Genomic DNA, 11,219 nt, shown 5'->3' with positions numbered 1-11,219 from the left:
AACCAGTAGTAGTCCAGCCGTGATGGAAGGATTCTGCCCTCAAACATGGCAGTTGGCAGCCACTGACTGGTTCCTGCTCCAAAACTGATCCGCTGGGCCAGACCGAGAACGAGCTGCTGCATTCTGAAAAGACCAGAAGTCAGAGAGAAAGAAGAAGAGGGAGAATCAGACCCCCATTTGGCACGTGCCCAGAATGGCAGACGGGCTCAGCCCTGACCGCAGCAACATCTGAAGCAGCCCAGAGCAGACGGGCAAAGCGATGCCACTCTTTTGGCTCCTTTGACAGGCGCTCTCCTGGACAGCTCGCTCCTGCCTCTCAGGGACCTATTAGGAGAATCCAGGCAACTGCTGTTCAAAGAGAGGTTGACAAGGTTCCGGCAAAAGGCTTGCTTTGAGCTGCCACCTTGCCTCTGGGAGGGAGGCCATGGACAGCACAGAAGACAAAGCCTTCCCCAGTTGTGCCAGCGGCAGACTCTGGGTGTGAGAACCAGAGGTCTGAAGTCAAGGCACGAGGACGCAACGTGGGTCTGTTTTGATACTGCAACAGGCAGTGCATGAATGCAAGGGGACCTCCTAAGCGTGCGCAGAGTGAATTTCGCTCACCGGCAAGCAACCGTCACTGCTTCCCACACCTCTCACCTTCCAGGCTGAATATGATCTCTCCCCCCCCCCCCGCCCGCCCCCCGGCCTCAAAAATTAAATGACCACCAAGCCCAACATTTTAAATCCTCCACCCACAATGAGCATTTAATAATCTCCTTGGCGAAGTAGACTGTGACCGAGCTTCCCTGCAAGGCTCCAGCACCCTGGGTGAATCCAGTGCGAGTTAAATCACGGCTTTCGAGCTAATAAAAGCCAAGTTAATAAAGCTGCCTGTAAACCTCAATTCGGTCTTGTGTGTTCCCAAGGTGGCCACAGCCAAAACAGAGCGGCAGAGATGGGGAGAGAGCTCCCCCTGGCTAGAAAGCGGCTATAGCACCTCTACCCAGGCCTGCGTGTTTGGGCGTTAGGACTCCAGGAAACGCCATCACAACCTGCAAGAGGAAAGTGTCTCGGACGTGACAGACTCTCCCAATTTCAGCTCTGCTGTTCAACACCCTAACCCTCCTCTGTGCCCTCCATTCAAGTTCATGCCCTCCCCTCTGAAGTTTCTCCATCCTGGCTGGAGCAGGCTCAGGTGAGAATATCCTCCCCAAGGAATTTTGAGGTTGGATTCACACTAAACTGCTCATCAGTGGAATGGAACTTTCCGGTCTCCCTCCATCTACAGATCTCCACAAAGTGCTTCAACTGGGGAGTTGGGAACCCAGAGGAACAGCAGGAGAAGAAGTCTGCTTTGGGAAGGAGGAAGCTGTGGAAATTGCCCATTTTGTCTCGATCAATCCCTTTGTGTTGGTCAGTGTCGTTTTTTTTTTTAAGTTCCTAATAGCCACTTTGGTGGCTACTTTTGGCTTGAAAAAGCTAGAAGAAAATAAAAACCCAAAGGGAACAATGATAAAGCCATTGAATGTTTTGAGAAGGAAGAAGCCAAGTCATCACGGAGACAACCCACAAGTGAGTGAAAGGCAACTTTAATGCAGTCTGTGGGGGATTGAAAGATACATACTTCCATGCTGGTGCTCAAAAGGCCTCACAATGGTGCTTCATTCCATGCTTGGTCAATTGGCCGGAAAGCAGGACTTCAAGCAGAAGCAAACATTTGCAGATGTTCCGATTTCCCAAAAAGAAAAACTCAGTTTGGACACACATCAAGGTTCAAATACAGAAAACACGAACCCTCATCACAAATGCTATAACTTTTACATTGAAATCTGTGTGCTTCTGTGTCATTGGCTTCTCTAGAACACTCACACAAATCAAAGCACCCAAGGTGGACTCTCGTCACTTGTCAAATGCAACAGCCCCTGTGGCAAGTTATTTATCACGTGCTGACAGATGCTAAATCTCATCACCTCCCAACCATCAAATGCAACCCAATAGCATCAAACCCAGAAATGAAATATCATCAGATGTCAAATAGGGATCGGCAAATATTGAGCACATATTTAAGCGTTCCGAGAATATTAGGCATCAGCCTTTGCCGGGTCCCTTCCAGTACTGACTTTTCTCCCAGGTTTTCTCAAGCTGTTCATGCCACATGTGGATGCAGAGAGAGGCTGTGCAAGAACAGCGTGGCAATTCCAATCCGTGTCTTTCACTTTTAATTGTCAGGGCTTTCTTCAGCCCAGAGGAAAGGGGGATTACAAATATTTTAATAAATAAAGTCACATGGACTCTCAGGCTGAGATTTCATAGGTGTTTCCCACACATTCTCCAGGGCAGGCTTCCTCAACCAGGGTTTCATGAAACCCTGGGGTTTCTCGACAGCCCTGGAAGGGTTTCCCAAATGGGCGGGAGCTAATTAATTTTTAATATATTTTTTAAATTGCTAAACATTTATTGGGTGATATGACTCTATATAGTCATAGATTCAAATGTGTAGTTGTGTTGGTCTGAAGTAGAACAATAAAATCAGAGTCCAGTAACACCTTTAAGACCAAGAAAGATTTATTCACGGTGTGAGCTTTTGAGTGCAAGCACTCGTGCTTGCACTCGAAAGCTCACACCCTGAATAAATCTTTGTTGGTCTTAAAGGTGCTACTGGACTCTGATTAGTCACGTTCACCCACCCACCTCTCCCAAAATGGCCAATGATGGATGGGAAGGGAAGGGGCCCCAGGTGGGCATGCTCACAGCTATGCTTCCCAACCATATTCTGCACAAGCGCTTCTGGAGTTTCTCAAAGCCTGAAGAATGTTCCAGGGGTTTCTCAACAGTAAAAAAGCCGAGAAGGGCTGCTCTAGGATAACTCCCGAGCCATGAGGGCTAGCAGCTTGCTTCTAAGAACAAAAACTATACGATGGGACTCTCAAGAATTTGGAGCTCATGCTCACGTTCTGTGCCCTTGGGGTGCTTCACACCAGCCTCTTGTACATTTCTTTTTCTCCTGCAAGATCAAAGGCTCTCAGAGCTGTGCTATACTGGAAGAGCATCTAGTCGATCTTCTATGGTACATGCCAGGCCAGCTTTGCACCCAAATTTTCCTACATGTGATTCAGGCGGAAGAGCCAATGGGGGAGGGGGCTGAGGGCACAAACATCAGTCAGCTGATCAGAAACTGTTGATGGACCACCTATTGTGGGCACAGGAAGAAAGCTGCTGTCTCTGTGGCAGTTTCATTTTGGTGCCAAGAGGGTGTTGTGGTTAGAACACTGGACTGGGGCCCACCGGGCGATGAAGCCTGGCCTAGTCACCCACGCTCAACCTCACAGGACTCTTGTTGTGTGGTATAACACAGAAGGGGAGAACACCACGAGCCATTTTGGATTCCCATTGGAAAGCAGGTGTACATCTTTACACGGCTGTTGCTATATAAACATAAAAGGCTAAGAGATAAGTGGGAGGAGAGTGGGCGGGGCCGGGCTGGGTGAGGGGCCTCTCACCAGGATAGACAGCAGTTCTAGCCAGTCGGGTGAGGGCCCAATTGGAAGGCACTTTGCGCCTTCCAATTCGGCCCTCACCAGCACAAGCCAGAGCTCTGGCCAGAAGCTGAACCAACCGCCATAAGGACTCAGTCAGTCCGACCACTCGCCTCACCGCTGGGGAGGGGGTCCAGAATGGCTTCCCTGGGGCCCGCCAAGCACACCTGCTGACTCGCTGGCCCGCCGGATGTGCTCACCGGCCGGGGGGGGGGAGCAGCCTTCAAAGCCCGTTCTTAGGAACAGGCTTTTAATTCTAGTATTGGAATAGAATGGTATTGCACTCTGGGGTTGGGTTGCCAGCCTCCAGGTCATGGCTGGAGATGAGCCAGTATTTCGGCTGATCTCTGGGCTACTGCTCTCAGTTCCCCCTGGAGAAAAAGGTTGTTCTGGACTCCATGGCCTTGTAAACGGCTGAGGTCTCTCCCCGGCCCAAAGTCTGTCCTTCCCAGGCTCTACCCCTAAACCCTTCAGCCATTTCCCAACCCAGAGCTGGCAACCCTACTCTGGTGTCAAGATCAGAAGCAACAGGCTGCTTGTCCATCTAGCTCTGCAGAACTCTGGGGAAGACCAAGCAGCACAGCAGAGCTTCTCCTCCCTGGCCACTGCAAGGAATTTGCAAGCCTTTCCAAAATTTGGTCCACTGTTTGGTACCACTGCCTTAAAAAAAGGCTTCAAACTGTTCCTTCATTTTTCTTTTAATTCCCTCCCCCCATAAACACACACACTTTCCAAATCTTGAAACTGCAGCCGAACCCGGTGCTCCAAGATGAAAGTCAACAAGAACAGTTTGGTGACTCACTCCCCCTTATAGAAACCTCACTTAATATTGTGGAAAGTATTCATTACAGGTTTTTAGTTAAATAAAGTTAATGCCATTGTTCTGCATCAATTGCCTAATGTAGTTTCATAATTAATCTCAGGATTACTCCTGATGACAAGGTTTTTTGGTTTTTTTGGGGGGGGGAGGGGGAACCTAATAAAGTTAATGCTTTACAAAAAGACGTCACCGATAATTGACTACCTTGACCTAATCTTTCTGAAGCCCCCCCCTTTCCCTCCCCAGCCAAGTCTATGAAAAATCATGGTTTGCTGCAAATCCTGCAATGGAAAAAGCTCTACGGAAAGGACAGCATCCAGGCTTCGCTTCCCTCTCCCTCTGTGTGAATGAACAAAGAGCTCCTTCAAGGTCCACCTAGGCAGCAGCAAACCAGGGTTCACTTTTCTGTCGGAACCACGCCAGGCACACACACTGGACAGAGCATGAGCAAAGAAAATGTATCCACAGAGTAAAGAGTTCCAGATGTTTTGTGCAAAGAAAGCTACTCTACATGGCATAGGGTCAGGCACAAGCCTCCCCACCCCCATGCATCCCTGACAGTCCACCTGTGGACGGACAAAGCCCCCTCCTGGATCTCAGACTGAACAGTCGCTCCATCTTCTCCCCGCCCCATCAAAACACTGGGCCATTCAAAGCTCTCAGAGGCAGGAAACTCTTCTGTCACCCCTCTCCCCCTCCCATATCAAGCAGGATCACTCACAGAAGATTAGGAGTTGGTTTTCATACCCCACTTTTCACTGCCCAAAGGAGTCTCTAAGTGGCTTACATTCACCTTCCCTTCCTCTCCCCACAACAGACACCCTGTGAGTGAGGCTGAGAGAGCCCTGATATCACTGCTTGGTCAGAACAGCTTTATCAGTGCCATGGCGAGCCCAAGGTCACACAGCTGGCTGCATGTGGGGGACGTGGAATCAAACCCAGCTTGCCAGATTAGAAGTATGCACCCCTAACCACTACACCAAACTGGCTCTTTGAGGGAAGTGAGGCTGAGAACTGCTCTCAGAGAACAGCTCTAAGAGAACAGTTGATTAGCCCAAGGCCACCCAGCTGGCTGCATGTGGAGAAATGGGGAATCAAACCCAGCTCTCCAGATTAGAGGCTGTCGCTCTTAGGGGCAGTGGCTCTTAGCACAACAGACATTAGATGTCGGGGTCAGTAAATCAGCCTTTGCTTCCCTAACCATTGGTCCAGCTTCCTCTATCCTCTGCCATGTTCCAGACTCCCACTCAGAACCTCTAAAACAGGGCCAGGGCTGCCAGAAAGACACACACAACAGGACCTGTCCAAGTGTCAGTGTGGGCAAGTCTCAGGTGTCATCCATCCCTGGACCAGGGGCATGTTTACTTGCATAGAAATTATTGTATATAGTAATTGTTGCCTTTCAGTGGCCCATGCCAGGTCCAACCAGGGAGCACTTTGATGATGGAACAGGTGTCTCCAGTAGTGGATGGGGCAAGAAGGTGATTGGTCATGACGCCTTCACAGGATCTTGTACTCAGAGGGGTTAAGGGAGACTGAGCTGGTGGACAAGAGCAAACAAATGCTCCCACATTAGCTGAGCAGGTGGTAGCACTGCAGCCTGAAGAATCGGGGGGGGGGGAGGGGGTCAAGTCATAGCTTCAAACATCTCCAGCACAAGCCATTAGTAAGCTCTTGGCCTTCTAGGTCCAGCACTGTGCACCAGCACACAGCCCCTCCCCCAGTGCCCTTAGACACTAAAGGACATGTATGCACCAAAAGGACCCTCTGGCAGAGTCTCTGAGGGGGACGGTATGGGCTTCTTTCCTAAAACTAAACTCAGTTGCCAGACCCAGCTGCCCTCAAGGCACTTATGCCTCTGCAAGTTTGCCCTGCAGGGAAAGCAGCAAGGGCAGTAGCATCTCAACTGGCCCTTCCACAACCCCACAGACCACTTGCAATTCTCCTTCCTCTACAGCAGGGGTAGTCAACCTGTGGTCCTTCAGATGTTCATGGACTGCAATTGGAGGACAGAAGATCCTTGGCTCACAAGGTGAGCTTGAGCCTTTAAGCAAACGCTGGCAGGGGCTCATGGGAATTGTAGTCCATGGACATCTGGATGACCACAGGTTGACTATCCCTGCTCTACAGTGTTCAACAGCAGGGGCTTAGTCATGGATCTTCATTGCCCTCTCCCTCCATCTTGCCACCAAAGGCACGATAAAAGGAGGCTCCTTTTCCTGCCTTTCCTTCTCCCAGGTTCCAATTAGCAACCTGATCTAATTACAGTAATTGCCAGTACATATTATCCATCCAACTTTGCATGAACAGTCGCTAATTTGTTGGAACGCTCGGCTCTGTTGCACTCCCACGATTCCCAACCCAAACCGTGGGGCATCCTGACAAGTCAGATTTGCCTCCTCGTCTCCCTGGGCTTTCGATGGCAGCCTGAAGTGGAGAAATTCAACTGATAACACTCCGAAGGAAAAACTGGATTAATGTCCGTGTTCAATGAATGTTAAAGAGGCAAGGGGGGGGGTGACAATTTCCTATTGCGCCAGACATCACCATAATATGGGAGACAAAGGTCTCCTTAGACTCATTGCACATCTTTAGACATGACATGCTCACTTTCTCCACCAAAACCATGTTCCAAAAATGCACAGTATGCAAAGAGAAGGAAGCTTCTCTAGGCACAATTAGGTAGGTATTTTTGCAGCCTGAATTCTGTTTCAAAGGATGCAGGTGCTCAAAACAGTTAAGAAGCGGGTAAGAACCACATGTGGTCCTGGTTGGAGAGCGACAGAAGGGGGAGCTGAAGAGATCTTGCACAATTGAAGCAAAACAGCCCAGTCGCTGGCCGGTCCCAACCCAGCTTTCCTGCTCTTTAGCAGATGGTGCCATTTTCGTGGTCAGCATTTTAGAGTTTGTTACAAGGCCTGATTTAGATGGGATGATGGCAGAAGCAGAATGGAAGAAAATAAAAAAGAGTCTCCTCTGGGACTTGCAAGATGCCGTCTCTGCCAACCTGGGCTCTACCCATGGCAAAGAGACTCCTTGTGCCGCGTCACTGCTTTGTGTTTACACAAGACGCTGTGCGGGTGCAAAAACTCACAACAAAGTGCTTTGCTTTAGCCAGTGCCACACTTAGAACAGGCTTAAGGTTTGGTGGGGGGGGGTGGAGTGCTGAGAGAAAGTATGGGCCAGTGCTGCCGTTCCCAACTCCCCCCAGGCCAGTGCAGACTTGTATTTCCTGGCAGTCTGACAAAGAGAGCAATTTCAGGAAATAAACTGACTTTGGATTCTGTGTGCTGGAGAACCGCTGATTCCACTTAGTTCAACCGCAGGGAAATTGGGCCTGCTTCCGAAAGCGAGAAACAGGCTAAAAATAAAGTCCAAAAATCGGAAAAGTTTGCAGGACTCTCCCTTTATGTGCAAATCCAGCCTGGCAAAACAATTGATGTGTCATGGAGTTATTGTCGGTCACCCCAAGCACCCTGAGAGGGAGGAAGAGAGAGAGAGCGATGAGGGGCCTGTTTCAGGATCCATGATGGCAGACTTGGAGAATCCGGTGACTAGTTCTCAACCGATGTTTGCCAAGATCCACACAACAAATGTGATGGGAAGACTCATGGGGTCCTTTCCTTCTCCCTGTTGTGCGTCTACCATTGCCAAATACTTTGGGTTGCATAACAGACCCACACGACTGTGTCTTTCTTTGACTCTCTTGCCATGTGTCCACTGCTCACTTGAAAACACACTCATCTCTCATCCGGGAGACATGAAGTCTGACACCTGAGCTTGTTCATCCCTGCAAAGGAGGATTAGCACTGCCAACCACCAGGTGAGGCATGGAGTTCTAGAAATATCACTGATCCCCACACTATAGAGATCAGTTTGCTGGGCAGAAATAGCTGCTTTGGTTAGCAGACTCTATGATGTGCCATACATTCTAGATGAAACCTCTCCTCAAGTGCTGCCCTTGCATCTCTAAGGGTTTCCTCAACTGGAGCCGGCAATCCTAGGTAGACCAGGATTATTACGCCCCCTCCCCCCACCCACCCCACACACACTCCTCCATATTTTTGATAGAGGAAATGGACCTGAGTGGTCTGCCAAAAGTCACAAGTGAATGGGGAAGAGAGGGAAGCTTGGGCTTGTGGGCTTCCCATGATGGTTAGCCAGCTGTTTAACAGGAAGGCAGAGGCAGCGTGACAAAGGCTGAATGGGACTCCTCCTTCAGCATAGCCAAGGCAAGAGCAGGGTGGGGGGAGAGAAAGAAAATAGAGCTAGAGGGAGAATCCAGCTGCCCTGGCTGTTGAGAAATGGCTTAGAAGGCTCCCACCCAGACTCACCCCTGTGAGGTCTGCATCTGCCCACCTCTGGCTGGTTTGACTGAAAGGGTGAGCCCCAACCAGCAGCGGAGCCAGGGAAGGGCCCAACCAGTGTGCCCCAGTCCCTGTTGCAGATGCAGCCCATTTCCAAGACGATCTGCAAAAGACAGGAGTCGGACAGTGCAAAGAGCTGTTTTCTGGGAACACACAGTCAACCGTGAGACAAATTCTAGAGGTCATTACTGTGAAGGAAGCATTTCCCAGCTTGCAAACATCTTCAGCTGTTCAGCAGAGCAGTGAGGGAGGAGGGAGTGACCCTTTTCAGAGTCTGCCCTGTGACAGATGCCAAAACCCAGAGCCAACTGTTTCATCTCTATAGTGCGGGGGGAATCACTTTTTACAAAATTTAACCCATGCTCCAAAACAATGGCAGCGAAAAGCCCCAGTGTTTCTTTAAATTGTATTCAAATTACTCTAAATCTGCCTTGCCAACTGAAGAGGGGAAGATCGGGCGCCACTCAATGTTACCAAATATTACATGCATGATAAACTAACAGGCTTCAAAGTATGTGACAAAGAATGTGGGGGTCGATTCCCCGCTCCTCCTCCACATGCAGCCAGCTGGGTGACCTTGGGCCAGTCACAGTTCTCTTGGAACTCTCTCAGCCCCACCTACCTCACAGGGAAAAGGGCAGGCAATTGTAAGTCACTTTGAGACTCCTTCAGGCACAAGAAACCCAGCTGTTCTTCTCTCGCTCGAGCATTTCCAACAACCAAGGATTAAGGCATTTCCAGAACAATCCTATGCAGAGTTATTCCAGCCTAGGGCCACAGAAATCAACAGACTTTGACTGGAGTAACTCTGCATAAGATGGCACTGTTACAGATGTGCCTATTCAGAATACTAAATTTACTCCTCTGTCAGACCCACAACCTCATTGCAAAGGAAGAGCCCTCCTCCCCGCCCTGCTTGTGCACAGTTCTCTGGGGCCCCAGCAGGTGAAGCTCTGTCCCAACCAGCCTGCACCTGCCGCCTGAGATGGCAGGAATTGAACCCGGGACCTGCTACATGCAAATCTACGGCATGCCATAAGTAGAAGGTCCTGCTTCTACCTCCTGCTCAGTAAGAACGAAATGAACCCTCACACGGTAGCTGAAATACATACATATATATAGGATTTTAGTTCACCAAAATCAACGTTTCCTACTCTCATCACTGGCTATTCTATGCCCCTGTTCCCCATCTCACCCCCACCCGTCTCCTCCGTCATTTCCTCTCAGACCGCTCCGCAAGGCAGGATTTGGGCTTGCTTCTCTTTGGCGGGATGTTTCTCCAGCGGCCACCTGGCAGACCTAGCATTCACGGATGACTTTTCGGATAAACTCAAAAGAGGAGTCCGCTTGCCGTGACTGTCTGAGGGGAGGTTGCGAATCGCCAGCTCTCGCGGCCGACGGTGGCTGTTCGGAAGTGTGATGCTGTGCAGCAGCGGGGGTCGTGGTGGAGGGGCCTCCGTGAGGCGAGCCACACTAAGGAAGCCGTGGCTCTGAGGCAGGGGTCTCGCGTGCCTCCCTCGGTGCGCACGCTGCCAGCTTCGGGTCTTTCGGACCCCGGCTCTTCCATGACGCAAGACGAATGGCCTCAGGGCCGAGAACTTCTATAATCGACCAGCTTATGGGCAACGTGGTGGTGGTGGTGGTGGTGGTGGTGGTGGTGGTTCAGCGGTGGCGTGCGAGAGGCGGGCCGGAGGTGCAGTCGGTCGTGCTGACAGGTGACCAGGGCTGGGCGCCGTTCAGGGGGCCCGCGGCTACATGCCAGGCGCTTCTCGTCCAGCGCAGCCAGGTTGTATTCACAGAAGTCGATGAGCAGCTCCACTTGCTCATGGAGGGAGAGGGATTTGTACCGTCTCTGCGCCAGGAAAAAGAAGGCTTCCACAAAAGCTTGCAGGCCCATTCCTTGAAGAGGAAGAGGAAGAGAAAGACCGTTAGAAGCCCAAGGAGGCCTTGCGACCTAAAGCTATTGTAGCCGGCACCTTCATAAGAACATTCTCCCTCCCTCCCCTCCCCTGCTCAGCTGGCTTGTTAAACTTGAAGACAGTGAGATGCATCTTCTGAGGGAGCAGCTATGATGTCAAGGAACGCTCCCCAACCTTCTGACGGCTTAGGAGCAAAAGTGGCAACAAGACAACATTGACACACCACACAGCTTCAGAAGCTCTAACATCAAGCTGGAGGGTCATTGGGGGGGGTCTTTCTGGTGTACAGGCAGACAGTGAGACTGAGGAGATGAGGGGGAGGAAGGCCTCAGCCAATCAGACAAATCTGATTTTGGAGCCTAGCTCAATAAACCATTAAGGAGTCACTGATTTGTAAGGCCTTAAAAGCTGCTGAGTTCAAAACCAGAAGTGACACAAAAGCGTCAAAAGACAGCAAGGGAAACAAGAGCTCTCAGGAGGAACCCAGCAGAATGACATGGAAACCCAAGAGCTGGAGGCCGCCCCGCCTCCTGTCTAGTTGCCTCAGGGGCCAGCGGGAAGAAACGGTGAGGGAAAAGGAGGGCACAACAGAATC

At 50.6% G+C, this 11,219-nt stretch overlaps 1 protein-coding gene across 2 annotated transcripts in view; it reads right to left on the bottom strand.

The window, feature by feature from the left end:
* Positions 1 to 2,602: 2,602 nt before the first annotated feature.
* TTLL11 (tubulin tyrosine ligase like 11) overlaps positions 2,603 to 11,219 on the bottom strand; it is a 67,108-nt gene continuing 58,491 nt past the window's right edge. For both annotated transcript variants that reach the window (XM_077305693.1, XM_077305694.1), the window contains one exon: positions 2,603 to 10,604. In XM_077305693.1, coding sequence (XP_077161808.1) covers positions 10,291 to 10,604 — 314 coding nt within the window. In that variant the 3' untranslated portion in view covers positions 2,603 to 10,290. The remainder of the gene's footprint in view (positions 10,605 to 11,219) is intronic.

Source organism: Paroedura picta, chromosome 12 (assembly GCF_049243985.1).
Source record: "Paroedura picta isolate Pp20150507F chromosome 12, Ppicta_v3.0, whole genome shotgun sequence".
NCBI classification, from domain to species: Eukaryota; Metazoa; Chordata; class Lepidosauria; order Squamata; family Gekkonidae; genus Paroedura; species Paroedura picta.
Note: the sequence above shows the minus strand (reverse complement) of the source record. Positions and strands in the feature narration are given on the sequence as shown.